Here is a 25,838-nt window from a genome sequence, read left to right as displayed (position 1 = left end):
AGCAGGGAAGGGAGACAAGGTGAGGTGGTGGGATGCAATTTTAGACAGGGTGGTCAGGCTTAAGCCTCACTGAGAAGACGGTGTTTGAGTCGAGACCTGACGGAAGTGAGGAAGCAAGCTGGTGGCTATCCAGAAGGGTGTTCCTAGAGGAGAAATAGTATGTGCAAATGCCCTGAGGCTGGAGCGTGCCTGTCTCAAGAATGGCAAGGAGGTCATTGTAATCGGAGAGGATGAGATGAGGGGTAGGAAGTGAGGTCAGGGAAGGAAAGGGTGAGGGGGTGTCATGTAGGGCCTTGGAGGTCATTACAGGAGCTCTTCAGGACTCCTGAATACAGTTGTGCAATGTCCAAGCCACTCAAGCAAGCTAGTAAATTAAGGCTGAAATCCAGCTCCTGCTCCGCTCCGCAAGACACACATCCTGGTGTGGGTCTGCTTCCACCTGGAGCAAGAGGTGCTGTGTCTCCTTCATGTCAAGGAGCTGTGGGGGCCAGGGGAGCCCTAGAACTTTAACTTCTCCTTCAAGAGAGAAGGGAAGGCATTGGAGTCTTCTGAGCAGAGGAGTGCATGACCCGGCTTGTGTCGTACCAGGTTGGCTGCACAGGCATGTATTTCATTTTGAAGAATAAACATACCGCTTCCTATGGATCGAGGGTAAAGAAATAGAAAGAGAGTAGCAGTGGTCATCGGCCACTGTGCCTACACCAGCACAGGCATGGTGGGGCCCATGGGAACCCTCTACTGGCAGAGGCTTTCTAAAAGTTTAATAAGTATTAAATTTATCACCATCTGCAAAATTTGACTTCTGTCAGCATTTAAAAATTACTGAATCTTTACATATATTTCAAAACCATTTGTACAATACCTGTTCCAACACAAAAAAAATGTCTCGGGTATGATAAGATGTGAATCATGAAATCATAGAATTTAAGAACTAAAGAGAACTCAGTTATTGTCTACACTTTAGGTCTTAGGAAACTGAATCCCACAGAACTAAAAGAACTTGTCCAAGCTGACATGGTCGGTCAGTAGCAGAGTAGAAACAAGAACCTGGGTACAGTAATTCCCAGCTCATTGCACTTTCTACTCTGCTATAATGCTTCTCCCTAATACATGTGGACTTTCCACGTTGACCTTTCTCAATAAAGTCAAATAGCACCGTATGAAGGGATCTTGTTTTCTATTGGTCACCTTGAGGAAGTTCTTACAAAAGAGTGAGAAACTTCTAGAAGCCAGAAGACCACTACCGGAAGAAACTTCTAGCAACATGCTAGAATTGTTATGTCAAACTCACCTTTTCAATCATATTAATCAATGTAACTTCTCCATCTTCAGGTAATCCACCCATGTATCGTTTTTGGAAAGATGGTCTGCATCAGCAAGACAGCCCTGCACCTAACACCGGGACGGCACGTATGGTAGAAACCACGGCCTATGCTTTACTCACCAGTCTGAGCTTGAGCGACATGCGTTATGTTAATCCAATCGTCAAATGGCTGTCTGAAGAGCAGAGGTATGGAGGCGGCTTTTATTCCACCCAGGTAACGTTTCTTTGTCTTGAGACATGTTCACGGCGTCCCGCACCACACAGTCAACACTCATTCTGGCCTCCATGCTTTTGCCCGCCAAACGAGCAAACCACAGTTATGAATAAATGACTAGAATCAAAGGACTCTTAGAGGCTGTCCGCACTGAAATCCTTCTCATAGAGAGGAGGAAGTCAGCCCGGGAGGGTCATTCAGGGAGTTAGTGGCAGGGCCAAAATGAAAACTTGCGTCTCCTGACAGAAGCCCGGTACTTCCTTTATGATTCCTAATGACCATGAAGGGCTAGTAAGGTGATCAGCAATTATTTCACCTCCTATGTAATAAACAGTGGCCACCATGTGGACAAAAATAAATAAAAAGAGAGAGACATACCAATTGTTAATATGTTTATCTATCTACTGACCTATGTAAACTCATTTGAGTTTGTACATTTTACGTTATAACTAACTCTTATGTAGTTGCATAATATACATCTATATTCAAGTTTATCTCAAATGGTACTCATCTTCTCTGTTCCCTGGATGTTTGGACAATGACAGAGTGTGTGAATATGTATATAAAATGTAGAGCTGGAGGGGTCCTTCAGGGTTACTTGAGTGTTCATCTAATGTGGGGAGGTGAACGAGTTTCATCGTGGGTACCACTGTGGGCCTGGGAGGAAAGAGTGCCCTGTTAATCCGCACTGGCCACTGTGGACATGGGCAGAGCGGGCAGCCACATATTTGATCTCTGATCTAGTCACATTTCCTAATTTTATAGAAGAGAAAGATGAGGTCCAGAGAAAACAAAGTCCATCCATTTATCCCTTCACCAAATACTTGTTGAATAGCTACCGTGTGTGTACCTACTAAATCTAATGGGTGCCAAGAAAGATCTGCGACTTGCCCCCGTGAAGCTTACATTACAGTGGGGGAGGCCAATGAGGAACTATACATAAAAGTATTCCAAATTGAGATGAATGTTCTAAAGGGCTGAAGGAGGATATTAAAACAGGATAATGGGAAGGGGGAACTTATTCGTGGCCTTACTGTGGAGATTTAAGCCGAGACCTTGAGGAAGAGAAGGAGAGAGTCATGCAAGGAGTTGGAGGCATTCTGCAAAGAGTGACTTGCCTGAGGTCACACGCTCAGGATATGTGGAGAAATTAGACCTGAGACCACATTTTCTTCCCATCCTGGCTAACAGCAGCATCCTTACTGGGGAAGGAGAGATCTTCCTTCCGCCTCCAGACATGGGTCCTTAACTAGTTTCACTCGGCCAGCTGTAGTTTCATCTCCAAATGCCATCTGGAAGGTGGCTGCTCCACCCTCTCATAAGCAAGGGTATTTGTAAACAGAGAGTATATAAATAAGCTAAACTTACTTTTGTGCCTTGCTGATTGTCAACAGGATACAATTAATGCCATCGAGGGCCTGACAGAATACTCACTCCTGATTAAACGACTCCGCTTGAATATGAATATCAATGTTTCTTACAAGCGTAAAGGTGACTTCTACCATTATAGGATGACAGAGAAGAATTTTATTGGGAGGCCACTAGAGGTAAATGAAGGACTTTTCATAATATTTTATAATTGGATGGGAGCTTTGAAATCATCTGTTCCACCCTTATTTTACAGATGTACCTATCCACTGCTTCAACATAGAATGAGTGCCTGCTGTGTCCTAAGCTGGGGTGCCCGCTATGTCTCGGGCACTGGGCATTGAAAAAGGAAAACCCGAAGAACCTGTGTACTGGAGGAGACAGGCATTTAAACAGACAATGAAAAAGAAGAAGCTTGATAGGGAAATGGGAGGACAGAGGGGGCCTCCTGAGCCAGGCTGAGAGATGAAAGGAGTTTGTCAAACGCATCTAGATGGGAGGGTTAAATCTGGAAGAATCAGAATGAGTTAGACAGGTGAAGAAAAGGGAGGAACATTCCAGACGTGGAGAATGCACACAGAAAGGTACAGGTGTAGAATAAGAGAGAAGACACATTTGGGAGTCTCCCGGTGGTCTCACCTGGCCTGTTACACGTCCAGACTGGGGCCAAATTGGAATTGGCCTTTAGGTCCCTCAGTAACTTGTTCCATGTCCTTTGCTGTTACTGGATTCTTAAAAATGAAAACTGTGGGGCCAGCCCTGTGGCTGAGAGGCTCGTTCTCCGCTGCAGCAGCCCAGGGTATCGCTGGTTCGGATCCTGAGTGCTGACGTGGCACCACTCATCGGGCCATGCTGAGGCGGCATCCCACATGCCACAGCTAGAAGCACTCACACCTAAAAAACATACAACTATGTACTGGGGGGATTTGGGGAGAAGAAAGAAAAATAAAAAATCTTAAAAAGAAAAAAATGAAAACTCTGATGGCCTATGAGAATTTCCCAAAGAAAAGGACACATTGGAAAAACTAGGTTCTATATCAATAATAGTAGTTGCCAGTACACAGCTACTAATACATATGTTTCTAATTACCATGTTGTAGATTATTTTAAGGTATATTTAAATATACAAATAACTGGGAATTTTTCTCAGTGTCAAAGTACATAGGCAGGAGAAATAATATTTAATACAAAAATTGCAAACTAGCAGCCCATAGTAAAAAAAAAAATAGATACATATGAATATGGATATAGACATGGATATATTCCAACATTTAAAAATTCAGAGATTTCAAACAAAGACCTGAATTTCAAAATCTCTTGAAAAAGTGAGAGATCTGGCAACCGGGTGCCGGCAGAGGCATGCACTCTTCAATTTGCTGCAATCCCCACCCGCCACATGACAGATATATGTGTGTTCACATCCATACTTGCTTTGTGCCTGGGCCTCCTCAGGTCTTTGTGGTTTGGACCCCTTTTGGTAATGGGAGCCTTTCCCTAGGAGCATTTAGAATTCCCCAGAGATTCACATACTGAGCCAGCAGTCTAAGCTGCAACGAGGAGCTCTCGGCCTGAAGAGCATGGTAGGCCCATTTGAGACAGCTGGAGTTACTCTTCTCTACAGGGGTAATGCTGTAAGGGGCCCCTTCTCGTCTTGAAATAATTTAAACCTCAGCCCACGATGCGGCCTTCGTGTGAAACCTGGGCTGTTTTGATCCAGTTTGGAATTCTTCCTCCAGCATTTCCTAAAATGTGTTCCATGCAAAAACGTTTGGTGGTCAAGCAAGTGTGGGAAACTCTAGTTAAAATGACGTTAAACAAGTTCTTTCCTCCAGGATACCCCTGAATTTACTATGGGTGTGATTAAGTGTGATGACTCGCGGAAGACTGGGCAATGGGCCCCACACAGTGTACAACATTTCCCAAACTTATCTGCCACTTATTTGTCCATGGAACCCATTCCTCATGCAGCATCTTGATGCACTGGCTTCCAGCAAATCCTGCTGTATTCCATCAGGGAGAACAAGAAAGTGGACTTATCTACCTACATTTACTAAAGTTTGGAGGAAGTGCTGACAAACTTTTGCACACACTTTGGCACTAGCATGCTAAGTAAAGGCAACAGCAGGCTGCAGCCTTGGAGGGAGCAAAGAACTGGCTCTTTAGGCCTCATTTTGATCATTTTAGGCTCAAAATGCTCTCTCCCATGCCTTCGACAAATTAGGGAGCATTTGTATGATGAGTTTCTTCAGGAGGGAGAATTGCTTAACTCAGTTCATGTCTTCACTCCCCTCCTTACAGACTAAGTAGAAGAGTAGCAGCACCTAACGGTTGCGCAGGCTTAGGTGGGGTTTCGATAAGCAGAGACCAGTGGGAAGTGGAGTTAAGACAAGCCATCAGGAGGTGGGAGAGGGGTGCAACGGGCAAGGTTGGAGGGGCAAAGATAGATTGCACTCACTTCGGAGTTACGTTGAGGTTCCCCGTTCTTGGTGCTAATGAAAACAGTCTCCTTTGGCACATGGGATGCTGATACCCGAGTTAGGCACTGAAAGGAATTTATTCAGTTGGCAAAAGGAGGTGAAGATCCAGTTTTACCATAACCATATAAAAATGAAAATGTAATCAAAAGTGCCCCCTGACATGTTGGTTTTGCTGGCTTACTCAGGAGAGCTCAGCTATCTTTTTCACATGTAGAAGGGAAAGGGGAAATGCCAGCATTTTTCAGCGCCTACTCTGTGCATAGGCTCTTCGATGCTTTATCCACTGAATCTCACAAAAGCTCTGAGAGCAAGCCGGCAGGTGTCAGCCCACCCTTTTCATTGCTCTCTCCTCCCTCTGTATTAAATGTTAAAGAAAGCATGGTGTCTCGATCTGCCTTTCCAGGTGCCTCTCAATGATGACCTGGTTGTCAGTACTGGATACAGCAGTGGCCTGGCCACAGTGCATGTAAGTGTTTCATGGAGAGCCGACTGCATTGGGCGCTGCGTGTCTGCCTGAACTAAGTAACACAAAAGAAAGTTAGAGACTTTGCCACAAAGTTACAGAAATCTGGGCTTGGGTAATCATGACTAAGGTAGAATTCGTGTATCTAATTCTTTTTAGTTATCTTGGTAGCTGTCCTCACAATTTATTTTTGAAAATGGCTGCTAATCTTTGTATGTACAAGGTCTGTGTATCTGTGGAAATTATAAATATATACATATATACGTAATTTTTATGGTTATACATGTATATGTATATAATATGTATTTGTATACAAACATACACGCGTATACATGTTTTCCATGCTTTGTAACAGTCACATCTCATTTATCCAGTATCATTGAGGATTGACATATTCATGTAAGGGCTTACATTTCTTTTATTTTAGCCATTTGGCAGTTGCAAGCTTTTTCTGGTCTGTTTATGTGTGTCCACACAGTCTTAAACTACATATTCCAAGCATAAATTAACATTCTATTGATTATTTTAATTATGCTGTTAGCTTTAGCATGTATACGCCTTCAAAGACTGTTCTGTCATTTCTAGTTTCTCTCAATATACCTACTCCTGGCAGCACCTTTGCCCATCCACACACACCATGATTTGTTTACCATGGTGGTATGTGGGTTAGGTGAAAACCACACTTACCTGCAGTGTTGTATGTAAAATTAGAGTGTACAGGCTCAAGGACCAGAGTCCTTTCGTGTAGAGTGAGATGCTCAGATTTGACTACATGGAATTTGGACCACGGTTCTGCCTGGCCGGAGGGTGTTTTTTGCTTACTTTGGGCTTCTCAGCTATTTTTGAAATTGTGGTTTGCTGAAAGTCCAGTTGCTGGGAAAATGGGTCTTTAATTTTCGCCATTTGCACTGGATTATGAAAATGATACTTTAAGCAGCCCATTTGCAGCAGTAGAAGTGCCATAATAGCTTTTCCACTTTCCCGTTTTAAATACAATCTTCTTGTTTGCTTGTCCCAACATAGGTGAGAACGGTAGTTCACAAAACCAGTACCTCTGAGGAAATTTGCAGCTTTCACTTGAAAATTGAAACACAGGACATTGAAGGTAAAACAGCACGATTTACACTAGAATTTTGGCAAAGCATAAAGTACGTCAGAGAGCTTCCTTAATTGGGAAAAAGATGCTTGCTCAAAAAACAAAATTTCTTAATCAATTTCTTTAGCAGGTTGACATCCAAGTAAACATTACTGTCATTTATTATAATGAGGTAACTTTAATAAATTTAGAAGTTGATATTAAATAACTTTAAGCTAAAGGTATGCACTATTGATCAAGAAATTGCTTTGACTACGTTGCTTTTTAAGAATGTAACTAATTGCAAAGCCACAGAAAGGTCTAATTTCAGAACCTTGAATTTCTGCTGCTTTTGGGTCAGCGTTCTAGGACCTTTCTAGGTTCTAGGTCATTCTAGGACCCTGCATTTCTCTTATTGCCCTGTTGGGTTTCCATCCCTTACCTTTTCTGTGTTCCAGGGAGTCTGACCCACGCACATTTCTCTGCCTCCATCTTCAACTTGGTCTCTCCAGTATTTATGGTCTTTTATTAAGGTGCCTTTTTTTTCTACCTGTGGCCTTCACATTCCCTCTTCTGGGGGGGTGGTCCTCCCCTCCCAGTCCAAAAGCAAGTCCACTTGCACACTCCAGTCCTCCTGTAACCGTGGCCTTGGGGTCAGGGTGCGTGCTGCTCCTCTGCCCTGACAGCTTCCGTTTGTGGCTCAGAGGCCTGTTCCTACAGGAAACTTTCCAACTACAGCAAATCTAGGCATCTGCTCATCCTCCTGCAACCTCCCCAAATACGTTACCAACAGCATTTATCTTAAAGGACGCTTTCTTTAAATTACAAGTTCTTTGCATGCAGAAAACTGCTCTAATTATTTAAGACTTCTTGGTATTGTCAGTAGCCATGAATTGCCATTAAAATCACCAAAAGAGCCAACTTCCAAATCACAAATAATTTTTAAGTGTGTTTAGAAGCCTGCTCATTAATGATTCTGTTCTGACAGTTTCCAAAATAGCTAACAATGGTTTACTCTCCTTTTTGTTGATTTGTTTGCTTGTCTGTTTGTTGTATGTGCCAGCATCCAGCTACAGAGCCCACGGCGACTCAGAATACATGCGCATAGTAGCCTGCGCCAGGTGAGCCCGTCTCCACCAAGGGGAGTATGCACTTCAAGGTCTCGCTTTTGCCACAGTATTATTTCTCCACATCTTTCTGGAGTTTCAACATAGCCAGAAGTTGCAAAATTGTCCACTTTCTAAAATGCAGAACATAATGGGTATTCCTAAATAGCTACTTACGAGACAGAACAGCTTTGCTTTTGCTCATGTACACATTTTACCTCCCGTTTTTGGTCACCTTCTAATTTCAAACACTATAATATTATTTTTTTCTGTCTTTCAGAAAGGTAGAGATGTGATATAAGTATTAGGAAAAGAAAAAGATTCTCTCATCAGCAGCTTCTACTCTCTGACTTAGAAAAGTCACATTTGCCCGGTAAAATCAGTTAGTGGTCTTCAACTCAGGCTGCACAGGAAGGTCAGCTGGAGAGCTCTTAGGACTACCCAAAAGGCCGCCCTCACCCCCAGAGGTCATTCTAATTGTGACCAGGATTGTGGACGACTGATGCCGAACCCTCTGCACACTAACTCCAGAGGCTTAGAGTGGTCACTGTATTCATTTCCTACTGCAGCTGGGTAACAGTTTACCACAAACTTAACGGCTTACAACAACACAAATTTGTTATCTTACGATTCTGGAGGTCAGGAGTCCTAAAATCAAGGTGTTGTCGGGGCAGCATTCCTACCAGAGGCTCCAGGGGAGAATTCACCTCCTTGCCTTTTCCGGGTTCTAGAGGCTGCCTGTATTCTTTGGTTTATGGCCCCTTCTTCCGTCTTTGAAGCCAGCAGCACAGCATCTTCCAATGTCTCTCTGACTCTGACCCCTGATGCAGACATTGCATCTCCTTCTCTGACTTTCCTGCTTCTTTCCCTTATAAAGACCCTTCTGGTTACATTGGGCCCACCCAGATAATCCAAGATAATCTCCTATCTCAAGATTGTTAACTGAATTTCATCTGCAAATCCCTTTTGCCTCCTGAGGTAACATATTCACAGGTTCAGAGGATCAGGACATGGACGTCTTTGGGGGTCATTATTCTGCTTACCACAGGCACCATCCTAAAATGTTTATGAAAGTGTAGGTTTTTACAAGTACATGTATATACCTTAGCTATCACACAGAGCCATCAGTCAGTGGCAGAGCCAGAACTAAAACACAGGCTTCTTTCCTCTTCTTTCCATCAGACCTCAGTACCTCCTGCTGTGTTGTTTCCTGAACTCTTCCATTCTCAATAATAGCGATTTCTATGGCTGATATTTTGCTGTTTTTACCTATAATCACACATGATGTCAAAGCCCTCCATATGGATAAATTAGAAATTCCATAGACTGTGTCACAGGTTAGAGCTGAAAAGGATTTTAGGGATGATATAGTCCTCCTCTGATTTTCGAGACCCCGAAGAGGTGAAGTAACCTGCCACGTTCTCAGAGTTAGAGGCAGAGGCAGGGCCTCAAACCAGACCCTCAAAGCCAATCCAGTGTCTAAACCACCACCTTCAGTCAGTGTGATCCCAGACCGCTGACCTCGAGGAACAACACGCTCTCTCTCACCTCCTCCTTCCCAGTCTTTTCCCAGCCTTGTTTGTGGTCCCCAGCCCAGTCACTCTCTTCTTAGGATTCCTTCACCAGGCAGCCCGCTCACAACCCCTCCTTCCTTCCCTGGCCAGTCTCTCCTCTCTGTTCCCCCTCAAACACCCGTCCTCCTTCCCTACCGTCTTCCCATTGAGACCACTCTTTCCCAGGCAGCCTCCTTCCTCCTAAGTGCCATTCCTACTCTTGGTTTCCTCTCTTCTGGGGGAGGAGGCATGACCACAGTTGTCTTTAAATCCATGGCACTTGTCACAGGGTGGGATGAGCAGACTTGTTCTAGGGGGAGCTAGAATGATTGCACAGGACCCTACAGCGAGGCACCTAGCGTGGACACAAGAAGGGCTCTTGGAAAGTGGATTGGGACGCCTGTGAGGCAGCCCCGACCATGAGGTACTCAAGGGACCTTCAGCAATCAGCTTACTTCTCCCGGCCTCTTCTGTGAGGCAAGGATATTGGCCCATCTGACCTCAAAGCTTCTTTCAGTTCTAACGTTCCACAGCCCTGCTCTACCTAAAAAGGCTCTCACCAAAGACTCGTTCTTTTGAATTCATTGACAGGAGGCCTAATTCCACATTGTTAATATAAAAAGAAAGCAAATAGAGATGCAATATCGAATATTCATTCTATCCTTTGGTTTTTACAAATTGGGGACAGAATGTTCAAAAAAGCCAGGTGGAGTATGCTTTTGGCTCTGCGCTGCTGAAGTTGGGTTGGATAAATTCCAAAAGTAACCGTGTAGTACTTATTCATGTGAGAAATTCTTCCCTTCAAATATTCTCTCTCCTGATTTTAAAAAAATGCCAGCACACAGTTTCTCTGTTCAGGGGGTCTCTTTCGTGTACTTAGCTTTTTACAACCTCTCTGTTGTATTCATAAGAAAAGAAAAAAGGGATTTCATTTTCTCTCCTCCTCTCAGAACAAAATGCCTTTGGGAAAGATTGCTGTCTTTGGCAGCAGGCAAAGGGCTTCTTGAAAGGAAGGTTTCTGTTCCATGGTTGAAACAGTCGCCATGGCAACCAGTCATCAAGGCTCCAGCAACTTTTCACAGACACTCTCCACTCGGGAGGCCCTCCTCCATCCTGTTGACAGAGCATTTGCATCTGTGAGCGAGCGTTCTCTGCTTCTGGTGACACTCACCCACCCAGTTAGGGAGATGTCCAGATGTCATTACAGTTCCCAGTTGCCTTCTGTTTTGTCCTAAATTGCTAATTTGGTGAAGAATGGGGTTAGATTTTTACAAGCCAGAAATTTTGTAATGTTTTAAATTATTATGGTAAATATTGCATCTAAAACTTCTAATAGGGTCTGCTTTATCAATGCCCTATAAGGTGTGATTGGGGAAAAGAGATCCCCTGCCACCTCGCTAACTCTCATAATACCTCCCATTTCACTAATACTCATTCTTTTAGGTGAGATGGATTCATCTTCCCCCCATGAAGCTGCTTTCTCAGTTTCATGCTTCAGTCGTGACTGTTCTCCCAAGCTCCACTCTCAAATGTCCAGCTGCCTCTCAAGCATCTTGACGTAAAGCTGGAACCTGAAACTCAGCCTTTGCAGAACCACACTTACCCTGCCCCAGCCCCCAGTCCCTGACCCACCAACTCGCTCCTCTTTGAAATCTTCTAATTCTGCTTAATGAGCACACCAAGCCTCTGTCACTCAAAACGAAGCCTTGGAATTATAATCAATTTAAAACATTAGTTTGTACTTCTTCAAAGTTAATTTTCCAAATAAGAAAATGAGCTCTAGGAAAGGAAGATGATTTGCGGAAATCCTTCAGCAGAACTGGGATAAAACCCACCTTTCCTGATTCCCCATTTCAGTGTTCTTTTCTCTCTTTCCAGAAAACGGAAGCAAATCTCCCATTTTACCCCTTTTGCCTTTCTCCTTAGCTTCCCTACAAGCCACAATCCCTAGACAAAGGATAGTCCTTGAAACATTTTTTAAAAATAGAGTATCTCCTGTGGAAATTTTAGAAAGTAGAGAAAAGCATGGAAAAGAAAAGCGATAAACACTTAAAATCTCACCATCCAGAGAAGGTAACTGCTAGCATTGAGTGTATTTCCTCCCAGCCTTTTCCTGAATATGCTTATTGAGCCTCTTTCTAATCTACAACTAATTCTTCTTTGCATATGTTCCATGAGGAAAAGAACTAGAATGAGAATCAAGAGACTTGTGCAGCTTTGAGGTGAACTGGTCATGTGACCTTGAACAAATGCCTTACTCTCATCCTCAGTTTCCTCAACTAGTTAGTTAAGAGCTTGGACTGAATGACTTCCATGATCTCCTCCATCTCCAGAATGGTGGTCCATTGAGATTACTGGTCAAGCGAGTAAAGAGCTAGAGTAATGACTCAAAGTTCACTTGCAACTCTAAAATTTGGAGACTGCAACGCATATGTAGAGAGGCAAATAAGTGGAGACCCAAATTCAAAAATTAAAGCCTACTAAGGAATAGGGCCTTTTCTTAAAGAATCTTATCCATTTATTTATTCCATTTCCTAATCTCTTTTTTTAGCTATAAGCCGGACAAAGAAGAGTCATCTTCCGGGTCCTCTCATGCAGTAATGGACATCTCTTTGCCCACTGGCATCGGTGCAAACCCAGAAGACTTAAGAGCTGTAAATGTTTTCTTTTAAATATTGCTATGGATGCTGGGTTTTCTTTGCTGCATTATTTTACAGACGAAGCTATTTTCTTTCATCCTCATATGTCACTTTCATAGAATTTCCCAGAATATTCTTTCCGAACCAACAATCTATCTAAGTTATGATTTTTCAAGGTGAAGTGGGGGCATGTACTTGCATGGTCCAAAACATGTGAGTGCAAAGGATAACACGTTCAGACTTTTTTTGAGAGGAGGAGCTGCTTCGCTTCCTGAGTAGTGGATTACACTCCATGAGCTAACACTGCATTTAGGTGAATGCATTTAAAGAAAAAGATCATGGAAGTAAATTCAAGCTTTTCTCTTTCCTCTCTTAGCTTGTGGAAGGGGTGGATCAACTATTAGCTGATTACCAAATCAAAGATGGACATGTTATTCTGCAACTGGATTCAGTAAGTTTCACCTCCCGTAATTCTTCATTTACTAGTACTCTTCAGAATTTATAGGTTAGATATTATGAATCTCTTCTCTCCTATAATTTCCTTAAGCTTTTAATTTGTTGAACAGATTCCTTCCAATGAGTTCCTTTGTGTTCCATTCCGGATATTTGAACTCTTTCAAGTTGGGTTTCTGAGTCCTGCTACTTTCACAGTGTATGAATACCACAGACCAGGTAATCAACTGTGCTCTAAAACTTCTTCAGAAGACTACTTTCTCTTTATTACAGAACCTTTAGAAATCCACTAGAGGCCTGTAAATTTCATTTAGCGCCTCTCTCAGGGCTCACTCTTCACAAAAGTTCCAACTTGGACATACAGACTACTGCATGACATTGAGCAAATTATTTCACCTCTCTGGTCCTCAGTTTCTTCATTTTCAAAATAACTGGATAGATTGCTTCAAACTTTTAAATTCTCTGCCTCAAGTTTATCTTTGGTGTTCACTTTCGGTATTCATTGCACCTCTCCGTTTGAGAGAAGCCCACTGACCCTACTACTTCTTAATCCTCCCAGAATCAACTTCTGCTCCATCTGTATCCTCATCACATTTTGCAGAGAGCTCCCTTATGTCAGTTGTCAAATGGCATTGTAATTATTTGTTTGCATGTCTTTCTCATCAACTCCAGACAGAAGGTTTTCATCCTTATGCCCCTAGTCCCTAACACAGTGTCAGGTACATTTTGTGTATCCGTGAATATTGAATGAACGACCCCACATTGGATCACTCAGCCACTTCTGAGACTGTTAAGTGATTGGAGAGCTCTTTTGTTCACAAGACAGATGACTCCACTTTGGGGAGTTCTACTTGTTGGAAAATTCTTGAAGTGAACCAAACTCTGACACCTGTTCAGTCTAGTTTTATCATTTGAAATCACATAGAGCATACTTAGCCCCTCTTCCCCTTGAGAGATAGAATATGAATATATATTCATCATATAATATATAATTCATAATATATAATAGTCACATAATATATATAATATATAATTCATAATACATATATATTCATTTTGTATATACTCTTTTCTTTTCTTCTCTGGCCTAAACAATTACAATTCTTTCAAAACTCTTTCATGTACACAATTTATTTCCTCTCATTAATGGAAGCACCAAATATTTTCTTTCTAAGAAATGAATATTGAACAGTAAAATTTCAAGCACAGAAGGGGAGACCATTTTGAGGGTAAGAGGAGCCCATGCCAGCACAGGCAATTCATAGTTTAACCTCCCCGGGCAGTAGCTACAAAAGGAAGGGTTTGGAATAGGTGATCAGACTCACCGATCGGGAAATGTGTTGCGCATTAACCAAGCCACCTCGCCTAACTGCGCTTTCATTGCCACAGATAAACAGTGCACCATGTTTTACAGCACGTCCCGTACCAAACTGGAGAAAGTCTGCGAAGGAGCAACGTGCAGATGTGTAGAAGGTAAACTTCATGTAACATGTTTAGGCTGCACACTTGTTTAAAGCAGCCACTCGTAATCTGGGGCTAATCTGGGGGATGCTGTTTAGCAAACTATTGTTTCTCAGAAGTAGAAATGTAGTCTCAGCTGATTGAAAGCTGATTCCTTGAGCCCTGTAAAGCTACTTCCCGACAAGTCCTGAACAAGCCGATAGTTGCTACAGTACAGAGGTGGAGAAACACCAGCACACAGTTGTTGGATATCAGAGGGATAACATGATGTGAAATTCTCACTTTTCGCCAGATCTGTTTAATGTACTAGGCAGAGGCCCAGGACTGAGCCACTAGCTCCTCTTTCTTTCCCCTTGTCCTTCCCAGTTAATGACATTCTCTGTTTATTGTCCAGTTCCATTCAGTCTTTTGAAAATCCAAGGCAGCCTTTTTTTTTTTTCCTGAGGAAGATTAGCCCTGAGTTAACTACTGCCAATCCTCCTCTTTTTGTTAAGGAAGACTGGCCCTGAGCTAACATCAGTGCCCATCTTCCTCTACTTTATACGTGGGACACCTACCACAGCATGGCTTGACAAGCGGTGCCATGTCTGTACCCGGGATCCAAACTGGCGAACCCTGGGCCGCCAAAAAGCAGAATATGTGAACTTAACCACTGAGCCACCGGGCCAGCCCCTAAGGCAGCCTTCTTGACCAAGGAAAAGACCCAGAACTCACCAAAAATCAACAATTGACTCCATGAGTGTCTGGGGTGGTGTTGGTTTTATTCTGTTTTTCAAAGTCCTTGATATCCGCACATTTCTTAGGTAGTCATTGCACCATCTTTTAGGCAGAAAACAGTCAAGTTATCATTTTGGTTCCTTCAAGGGACTTTTGATTATACTCAAAATGGGAAATTTTCCTCCTTTCTTCAGTGGAAGCACAAACCTTTCTAAAGAGCTGAATGTGCAGTGACTGCCTATGCTAAGAATAAGTCTCATGTTCAAGATTCCGGTTTTGTTTTTTTAATTTAGTTTTTGCTTTATATAATGTTTCACTTTATGGAGGAGGAGAAAATGGACAGGTCTTAGGAATCTGGTATTTGTAAGATTCTAGTGCATTGTCTCCAGGCTCACGAGAACTGTGTTTACTCGCAAAGAAAGTGTCTGCTTCCTTACATTAACCTAACTTTTGCCATTTTTCACGAAATCCAGCTGACTGTGGACAAATGCAGAGAGAATTGAATCTGACGATCTCGGCAGATACTAGAAAAGAAAGAGCATGCAAACCAGAGATTGCATATGGTAAGTTCAAAAGTTCAATACACAGTTCCATTAAACATGGAGTTTGATGAATATATGATCAGGGAGGAAGATCAACAGCTTTACAGAGTGACTATGTGGACACAACATTCCACGTGTCCCCTTGAAGGAAAATGCATCAATTTTCAGCATAAGCACACAAAGTTATTTATCCTTCTGCAGAGAAATGTGATTTTCATTAAAAATAATAGGAGTGACATGCACATCCAGCCAAGACACTTTACTCCTATAGACCCCATTGAATCAAAGACTCTAAAACATATTCAAAAAGGACTTTTGAGAAGCCACAAAGGTATAAGATTTCACTACTGTATTCTTCCAGTTGATTGAGCAGAGGCTGAGACAAAGGTGGTTTTGGGGTTTGGCTTTTTCAAAATCCCTTCAAAGACAAAGTAAAAATATAAATACTAAATAATTTTTAACATATGCAGAATTGCAGTCCATGTTTGAGACTCTCTCCATTTCGAAAGGAGCATCTCCTTCCGGTTGTTCAGAGCTCCAGCTAAATCAAATGCTCAAGTGGAGTGGCAGTCTTGTCTCAAGTTCCTCATAGAATTGGCTCCTTTATTTTCTAGCCATACTTTCTAATATTTATTTCTGGCTTTTTTTTTTTAGAAAGAGCATATTGTACACAATCTCAAATCTTTTCTTGAAAATTGGTAGAGTGTTATTTATAAATGAGAAATAAATACCGTTGATTCAGCACCTTGTGTTTACCAACTGCTTTCACGTACGGTTTCTCACTGCAGTCCCATAAGACCCCTTGGAGCTAACAGAGGATTATCTCTATTTTACCAGTGAGAAACTGAGGCTCAAAGAGATTAAACAATTTGCTCAACGTCATACAGGGAGTAAGTAGTGGAACTAGGATGCATTCTGGTCTCCAATATTACTTCCATTATATTACCCTGAATTCTCTTAATGGAATGACAGCCATCAGAATGAATTTTGTATGGTTTATAGTCTGCCTTTCCTTCAAATTCATCTTGACTTTTTTTAAAAACTTAAAAAGCTGCCTAACTCAGCCAGGACCCACTGCAGTTTTTAAAATAGGTTGAGACTTAAAGACAATACTATATTGTTTTAACAGACAAAAATTTCATTAAATTATTACTTCTCTCCATTTTAGAACAATTTTAACCTTAAATATCAGAAAATTGTTTTAACACAGAGAATAAATGCAATTGGAATTTAGTTTATTACTTTCAAGAAAAGACTTAGCTGGCTTTTTTTGGAGACTGTGGATTGATGCTGGAATAACAGAATAGAAACAAAATAAAACAATTCTATCTCCACCAAAGCTCACAGTAGGTACGTTGACCATATCCACGATAAGGACTTATGAATCTGAAATTCAGAACATTTTCATCTATTTTAAGCCACGAATTTACACAGCCTTTGGTTCTGCCACAATGAGTTCATTCATTCCTGTATTTATCTAGCTAGCTAGCTAGGATCTCAAAAATGGGCAAAACTTTTAGGTCGTTCAACCCCATCCAAAGCAAAAATAAAAGAATCTTTCTCAGGCCGCATAGAAGGGGTGGATCCCTTCAAGCTGACCATTCCAGAACTGAGGTCAAACACACCATGGATTAAACATTGATGCCTGAATGGAGAGAAAACAGTATTGTGAGTGGCTCATGTCAAATGGTTGCCAGTCCAAGCAAAGATGAGTCAGAAAACAGAATCCTATCAAAAACCAAAGATCAAAGCCAGTGGAGATATCCAAGGAATCAGGCAATGGAACAAGGAGGCTCATGTAGCGGGCCTGAATGGCAGATAAAGGCCCCCTCTGCGGCCACACAGAGAAGGAAGGGGCTCTTCGAAGTGCCCCGTGGGCATGACTCCACTAATCTTAAAGGATCAGAATCTGCAGTCAGATGCTATACAGAAATTGATAAATAATAATGTACACCTGAAATTATACAATGTCATAAACCTTTATGATTTCAATAAAACAACTGGAAATACAATAATAAAAAATAAATAATTTTTTAAAAATCAAAATTAAAGAAAAAAAGATCAGCCTCTGAACTTTACATCCAACAAAGTCTTATTTTGTTTGTTTTGTGTGCTTCTGTCTTTTGACTTAATCTTGCTGTAGTCCTACTCAGCCTGCCTATAATGGTGGCCAGGGCTAAGGATTCCAAGTAGAACAGATCATTAGGGTCGTGACCAGTAAAACCAGACTGAGAGTATTTGGGAAGACTTCTTGGAAGAAGTGAGAACTACCTCAGGGGGCCCATAAGAGCTCTCCATGCTTCATTTCTCATTTGTCTGACAAACTCTGGCTTCTGTTAAACATGGCATTAGCGGTATTAAGCATGAATTGTTTTTTGTTTACCAGCTTATAAAGTTAGTATCACATCCATCACTGAAGAAAATGCTTTTGTTAAATACACGGCAACCCTCCTGGATGTCTACAAAGCTGGTGAGAATTCATTCATTTCATTCTTTCATTCAACAAATGTTTAGTGCTTACTATGTTCCAGGTGTTATATTAGGTACGGAGGATACAACATGAATAAGACAGCCAGAGTTCCTGCCTTCATAAAGCTTTTATTCTATTTGAGGAGACACATTTAAAAAAAAACAAAAAGGAAATGGACAAATAAACAGTTACAAATCATAACCAGTTTTATATTTGAAACAGACATGGAATTAATGAGGGAAACCCTTTCAGTGAGATAACAGATGGCTTTTTACAGCAGATGGTAGTAGGAGGTAGCCATTTTTAAAGGAGTCGGGCAGTCGGGTGGAGGGTGGGTCACACAAGGATTTATAAGGCATGGCAAGAAATTTGGATTTTAGTCTAGAAGTCCAAAGGGAAGCTAATAAAGGTTTTAGGTAGGCAAGTAACATGATCTGATTTGTGGTTTTAAAAGATCATTCTGGCTTCTGTTGGAGGGAGCAAGAGTGGGAACAGGGAAACCTGTAAAGAGCCTCTAAGTGCAAAGCCTTGGGTTAGACGCCATGCGAGTTTTGATAGGGTAAATGAGAGACTTAATAACCAGTATGACAAAATGAATTCATACGTAAAACAACGCTTTAAAATGTTCCCTTTGATTCTCTAAGTAAACGAAAATATAAATGTCATAAACTGCTTGTCAAATGTTATAAATTGTAGCACAAATGATTCATTAAGTCATGCTAATAATTCCAAATAAGTTTTTGATTTTTATAAGTTGTCAGTGTTATTTCACTTGACTCGCTGTAGGATGCCCCTGTTTGAGCTTTGATTTGACAAGGAACCACAGAAAACTTTTCCAGTTACATCTCCAGTGAATTGATAGTCATGACATGACCTACAGTCTCTATAAATAATTTTTCCTAATAGCAGCAGTGTTGTTCATGGTACTGACCCCTCTCTCAGTTTCTGCTACACTAGCAATAATTACATTCAAAATGTTTCTAGTCTTCATGATACCATCTGACATTTTTACGTATCCAATATATCTCTATTAATAATCACCCAAATCCTGAAAACGGTTTATTGAAAGCTCATATTTAGTTTTCCTAATTCTCTTAATTTTTATTCCTTTTCAACTCTCAGAGTTTCAGAAAAATCATTTGACAAAGTTTCAGGATTCATAAATTTTAAAAAACATAAAAGTTCATTATATTTTTCCCTTTTTTTTTTTACTGGGAAAGATTCACCCTGAGCTAACATCTGTTGCCAATCTTCCTCTTTTTTCCCCCTCCCCAAAGCCCCAGTACATAGTTGTATGTTCTAGTTGTAAGTCTTTCTAGTTCACCTATGTGAGCCACCACCACGTCATGGCTACTGACAGACAAGTTGTGTGGTTCTGTACTCAGGAACCGAACCTGGGCCGCCAAAGTGGAGTGTGCCCAACTTTAACCACTAGGCTATCAGGGCTGGCTCTATATTTTTCACTTTTGCCACTAAAAGCAAAATCGTTTTCATATAACTAGATTCTCTCTTAAAATGATGTTTTACTTTGCTTTATATCAAACGGCATATCATTCTTCGTTTTGTAACAGCTGTTTACCTTTATAGTTTCCTTTACTTAATTTTACACAATCAATTTTATCATTCATTCATCTGTCAGCTTATTAAAGCTGAAAGATTTTTTTCTTGAATACCTAAAGATGGTACTGACTTAATCGCTAGAATATCACAGGCAATTCATTAAAAAGTATATATACTCACTTTGTAAGTGTGTACTCCTGTATCACAATATCCATCAAAATGAATCTGTCAGACCTGATAGGATTTCCAAACAGCCTTTGCTGTTCCAGCACTGTGGGCTGCCTGTCAAATCCCAATGCTTTTACAGTTTGTGTTGTTGCAATTCTTTAAGCTCTTCATGTTATTACTTAGTTCCATCTAGTGTGTATTAGATATATGATAGTAAATACCAAATTTATGAAGACAATCTTTAAAGCAACTTTTGCTTGGCTTGTATCTTTTAATTATCCAGAGACACTTGATAGGTGGTTCAGTCAATGCCAAATTGAAATAGCTAGAAATTTCAGAATTTTTTTTTAAGGTTTCATTTTTTTCCTTTTTCTCCCCAAAGCCCCCCGGTACATAGTTGTATATTCTTAGCTGTGGGTCCCTCCAGCTGTGGCATGTGAGATGCCGCCCCAGCGTGGCTGGATGAGCAGTGCCATGTCCGCGCCCAGGACCCGAACCGACAAAACACTGGGCCGCCTGCAGCAGAGCAGGTGAACCCAACCACTGGGCCCCGGGGCTGGCCCCCCTAGAAATTTCAGAATTTTTGCTGAAATCCCAGACTTCCCCCTAGCTTTACATTTGCACCAATAAGGGGTTCATAGAAATATTTCTCATTGGCTCCTTTCTCCTCAAATCTCAGCAAAACCATTTGATAGGTTGTTCAGTCATTCCTTCCAGTATCTTGAGGTCAACAAAAACCATTAAGCCATCTTCAAAGTCCCCAATTTTTCATTTTACATTATTTAAAACAATTTTTATATTAAATAGTTGATCTTCTCAATAAAGATGGAAATTTTATTTTATCTTATTTATATTTTTTAAAAAACTGTGTTCTCATTTCAGTAGATATAAATTTTGCAATGAGTAGGGTCATAAAGCTAAATTACAACAATGTGTTTATATTGATTTTTTCTCTTTTGAAATTCTATCAAGTATTTCAATCTAAAAATGCTTGATTATTCTTTTTTTTTTTTTAAGAAGGTTAGCCCTGAGCTAACTGCTGCCAATCCTCCTCTTTTTGCTGAGGAAGACTGGCCCTGAGCTAACATCCATGCCCATCTTCCTCTGCTTTATATGTGGGATGCCTACCACAGCATGGCTTACCAAGCGGTGCCATGTGTGCACCCTGATCCGAACCGGCAAACCCTGGGCCACCGAGAAGCGGAACATGCGCACTTAATCACTGCACCACCGGGCCAGCCCCTGCTTGATTATTTTTAACCATACACTAGAGTTAATTCTAATACTTTGCAAATTTTTATGTGCTTGATCAACACTCTGATAAAAAATTTTTCTCGTTTTCATTATTTTAAATGTTTCACTGTATGAAATTGATTTGTGATGTTACTTCATTGTTTCCCATTGATGATGACAAATTTTCTTTATTTGAACCACGATTACCGTTCTGACAAAATAAGCAAGGGTTTAGCACTGTGATCTTTCCACAACTTTTGTGTGCGTGTGTGAGGAAGATTGTCCCTGAGCTAACATCTGCAGCAGTCTTCCTCTACATTATGTGGGATGCTGCCACAGCATGGCTTGACCAGTCGTGCTAGGTCCATGCCGCGATCCGAACCTGTGAACCCTGGACCGCTGAAGCAGCATGCGCAAACTTAACCACTATGCCACCAGGCAGGCCCCACAAGCCAACTTTTGAGCACCACTTGCATCCAACATTCACATCATAAGCAATAATAAGCCATTCCTATTTTTACTAAAATAATCAAGTGGTTTCATTCCAGAAATATAAATTATTTGTTTTATTTTGTACCAATTCTTGCACAGTATCAAAAGACATTCCAGACTGTTCTGAATTTTGTGCAACATCATGATTCCCAAGCTCCAGTTCCTTATTAATATCATTTCTTCTTTGATCTCCTGTCAACTCAAAAGATTCATATTTAGGATATTTAAAAGGAAATGCCAGGAAACTTTTGCATTCTTTGTTATCTCTTCATTTTTAATACACATACATTTTGAATTTATATAAATATCAAAACACACACACTTAACACTCACACAAGAACTACTGCACACTAACAATAGAAACTAAACTATTTAAAGGGCAACTCTGTAGTTCAAGAATAATAATAAATTGGTGTTTCTCCTAAAACACAGAATGCTTAGAACAGGCGAGGATATAAATGAAAAGAAGATTAGTGATCATGGAAGCTGAGGTTAATTAACTATTCTCTCTCCCTCTGAATACGCTTGAAATCTTCCATAATAAATGTTTTAAAAAATAATAACAAGGCCCCGTGCAGCCACATGGCTCACCTTGCCAGGGGCAGAATTGGCAAACAGGGCTTCAATGTTGCTTAGACAGTGCTGCAACGGAAGTCATATATTAATGGAGAGCCTAAGAAAATCAGCTTGAACTAATATGTGTACAGTAGAATGTATATTACTCAAGTTGACCATTTACAAAGTTGCCATTATATGCTATTTACCAACAGGTTCAGAAGATTTCAGGATTTCATAATTAGGATGACTCCGCCAGAGTTTAACAGTGGATATCGGTTCTGAATATATAGCAATGAGTCAGACCTAGTCCCCGCCTCAGCTGAGGAGATAGACATGTGAAGGAAAATACCGTGATAGAAATTCACGTATAATGGGAGTAAGGGGGAGACAAAGAGAGAGTTATGACAAAGAGCATCAAGGAGTATTTACCAGATACTCTGAGAATTGATGATGGGTTTAAAGATGGGCAGAATCTCGGGACTGGCCCCGTGGCCGAGTGGTTAAGTTCGTGGGCTCCGCCGCAGGCGGCCCAGTGTTTCGTTGGTTTGAATCCTGGGTGCGGACATGGCACTGCTCATCAAACCACGCTGAGGCAGCGTCCCACATGCAACAACTAGAAGTACCCACAACGAAGAATATACAACTATGTACCGGGGGGCTTAGGGGAGAAAAAGGAAAAAAATAAAATCTTAAAAAAAAAAAAAAGATGGGTAGAAACTCAACAGGCCAACTTGGGGAGGAATGCATTCCAGGTAGGAGAACCAGCATCTTGGCTACTTCTGGGTTCTTTGGGAATCCCAAAATTATCCTCCTTAAAATTTTCCAAGTCTTTCATGTCTTACACTTTTCTACAAAGCTGCCCATTGCCAGCTATCAAATGCTTTTTTATTTTGCTATATAACCTATGGAGATTACTAGTGTTCGAATAGAGAGGTTCTTTTAATTCCTGGTTCTACAAGAGCAATAATAATGAGCACTTATATAGTGCTTACTGTGTTCTAAACACTGTCCATATATTAACCCATTTACTCTCACAACAGTTCTACAAGGTACATTTTATCGTTATGCCCATTTTTCAGATAAGGGTCTGAGTCCTAACAGAGAGCATAAATCATTTGTCCAGGGCCACACAGCCAGGAAGTGGCAGAGCTAGGATTTAACGCAGACAGCCTGACTCCAGAGTCTGAAGTCTTAACCATATGGACACTGCCACTCTCCACTGGCCATTAGCCTGCAGACATAAATTTACTCTGATTAATAAATAGCCATGAGGAACTGGAACACTTGAGAGAGTTTATAATCATGACATCGTAACATTAATGTGATAACCTTACTTGAGTGTCTCTCAGGCGAAGCTGTTGCCGAGAAAAACGCTGAAATTACCTTCATTAAAAAGACATCCTGTGCTCATGCTGACCTGGAGAAAGGAAGACAGTATTTAATTATGGGTAAAGAAGCCCTCCAGATAAAATACAATTTCAGTTTCAAGTAAGTCACCAATATTTTGTGGCCTCTGAGCTCCCCTCCAAAACGGCATGTCATTTCTTCTTAAATACACTGCGTGTTTCTTGTGTGCCCTGCTGTGAACTAACAAACCATTAGGAGCATAAATGAAATCATGTGAGTTTAAAACAAAAGACCCCTTAAAACCACCAGGGCAGCTGAGGACTCGCTGACGGATAAAGCAGCTGAGCTCCTGGGTCTAATGATGAATCTGGGGGACGTCATCCGACCCCCTTTTACCACGTCTGCTCCCTCAATAAGTTCTCAGACTGCTCTGTGTGGAAAGAGGAATATGTTAAAATATGCATTTTATTACCTGTTTTTAAAAAATAGACATTAAAACAGATGCCATTCCTGCCTTTAACCATGGGAGCCCCAAACAGCTTCACAATCATCCGGGGTCTGTGGATCTTACAGCGGGAGGCCGGTCTGGAAGAGTTTGGCTGACGGCCTGGCCCCCTGGGAGCTGAACAGCCTGGGCTCAATTGAATTCGGCTCCTCTCCATTTGCGGCCATCATCACAGGCATTCTTTTTCATTTTTTCTCGGCAGGTACATCTACCCTTTAGATTCCTCCACCTGGATTGAATATTGGCCTGCAGACGCAACGTGTCCATCGTGCCAAGCATTTTTAGCTACTTTAGATGAATTTGCTGAAGACATCTTTTTAAACGGCTGTGAAAACGCCTGAAAAACTTCAGCTTTGTACAGTTTCCACTATGGACTCCTTTTGTTGAAGTTTCTTTTTTCTTTTTTTTTTTAACATTCACAGCTGGTCTTCTTTGGAAAGCTCACTTTACTTAGAATTAGTGGCACTTTTATTAGAGAACAGTTTTAAGAGCTGTAACTTTCTGGAATAACGTGGCCCTGGGGGGCATGGAGACAGACACTCATTCCAAGGTTATGGGACACCAGGAGCAATAAATTGGAATGCCTCCTAAAACCTACCACTCAGGAATGTTTGCTGGGGACGGAAGAATAGCCCCATTGAAATGTAGTATCTTACAAAAACATGGCCTTTGCTTGAAAGAAAATACCGAGGAACAGAAAACTCATCATTAAAGCCTGACTTTGCTTTCAAAATGTGTGAAAAAGCAAAAAAGCCTGTTATTTTATGCTAGGTCAGCTTCAACCACACAAAGACAGGCCAACTGGGAGAGGAGGAGAAAGACAGCGGCAGAGACCTGAGGAGGCCTCACGTCAGAGCCCTTAGCAAACTGAGAAGGTAGGAGAGTTTGTCCTTGCCCCTCCCCCTTCTGTTGCCCTCTCCTTACCCCCGTGAGGGTCTCTCTCCCACCTTTCCCTCCGCGCTAGCACATATTCATTTCCCCCAAGAACTTGCTCTTGCCGATAATTGCTGTCTCGGAAGGCAGGCCCCGTGCAGTGAGACGGTGAAGAGAAACTGAGCGGCACTCAGGAGAAGACCTTCGTTCTGGTCCTAACTAGAGGCTTCACTGTGAGCTTCATAAAACAGGATTCACAGCCAAAGGTTCATTTTAAGGTGACACTTCGCAGCACGTTAGATCTCATGTAAGAGTTCTCACATAGATTCCCATTTATGTCTCAAGACGAGGTACAAGGAATTATTGTTAGCCCCATTTTAGGATGAGGACATTGAGGCTCAGGAAGATGAAGCAATTTCCCCAGCCTAGTGAGGGGCAGAGTCGGAGACCAAACCTCAAGACTCTCACTCAACACATCCCTCTCCCACACTGCAACACCCTCACATTGTTGTCAGGTTCAATTTTCTAAGACTAGGGCAGGAGGCAGTTGGAGTGTCTTAGATATAATTTAACCAGCCCCAGTGAAATAGCACAAGGAAACATGAAGATAAACTCTGGATGTAACAGTAACAGGGCCTGAAATACATTCCCTTTTTGAAAAATCTGTATTTTACCAGTTAGTTGAAACTGCACAAGGCCTTGCAGTGTGCCTCATAAGAAATACTAAGATTTTCCACTTCCAGGAACTAAGGATTTATTTTTGTTAACGTCAAAGCTCACATTGTAGGCGCTCCCTTGGCAAAAACAGTCAACGTGTCCAATATGCCCAAACTCTCTGCCAGCCAGGAGTGAGGGCCCCTCCAGAGCAGGCCCCAAGCATCTCCTGCCACCTTCTTGCTGGACGCAGGATGAAGGGGACCATGGCCATGTTCCGGAGGCCCCAGAGTCTCTGAGCTGTTGGGCTGCCTTCTCCCTGAGCACCGTGGCCAATAGGTCGGGCCACAGTGGCCTAATTAATCCATAGTGCAGCTGAGCTTTCAAACATCAAAGCAAGCCTTTGTGAGGGAGCCTGGCCCCATTTAGAAATCCACCGGCACCTCGTCAGCTAACTCCTATGCATTCAAACACACTTCCTTAGTGAGGCTTTCACGTCCCTCCAACCAGGCCGGCGCCCCTACTCAACCCTGCACTTCTCTTCCAAGGCCCTTGGAATTATTTACTTAATCATGTATAGTTGTTT

The 25,838-nt window shown here is 41.6% G+C and overlaps 1 protein-coding gene across 1 annotated transcript in view; it reads left to right on the top strand.

Moving 5' to 3' along the window:
- Positions 1-24,458, top strand: part of C5 (complement C5) — an 83,820-nt gene extending 59,362 nt beyond the window's left edge. Inside the window, exons 29-41 of the mRNA XM_008519304.2 lie at positions 1,333-1,538; positions 2,933-3,085; positions 5,787-5,849; positions 6,870-6,951; positions 7,985-8,042; positions 12,132-12,234; positions 12,596-12,670; positions 12,786-12,891; positions 14,062-14,145; positions 15,324-15,413; positions 17,779-17,862; positions 23,223-23,361; positions 23,928-24,458. Of these exons, the coding sequence (XP_008517526.2) occupies positions 1,333-1,538; positions 2,933-3,085; positions 5,787-5,849; positions 6,870-6,951; positions 7,985-8,042; positions 12,132-12,234; positions 12,596-12,670; positions 12,786-12,891; positions 14,062-14,145; positions 15,324-15,413; positions 17,779-17,862; positions 23,223-23,361; positions 23,928-24,066 (1,382 nt within the window). The 3' untranslated portion in view covers positions 24,067-24,458. The remainder of the gene's footprint in view (positions 1-1,332; positions 1,539-2,932; positions 3,086-5,786; positions 5,850-6,869; positions 6,952-7,984; positions 8,043-12,131; positions 12,235-12,595; positions 12,671-12,785; positions 12,892-14,061; positions 14,146-15,323; positions 15,414-17,778; positions 17,863-23,222; positions 23,362-23,927) is intronic.
- The last annotated feature ends 1,380 nt before the right edge of the window (positions 24,459-25,838 follow it).

The sequence above is a fragment of the Equus przewalskii genome, chromosome 26 (genome assembly GCF_037783145.1).
Source record: "Equus przewalskii isolate Varuska chromosome 26, EquPr2, whole genome shotgun sequence".
In the NCBI taxonomy this organism is placed as follows: Eukaryota; Metazoa; Chordata; class Mammalia; order Perissodactyla; family Equidae; genus Equus; species Equus przewalskii.
Note: the sequence above shows the minus strand (reverse complement) of the source record. Positions and strands in the feature narration are given on the sequence as shown.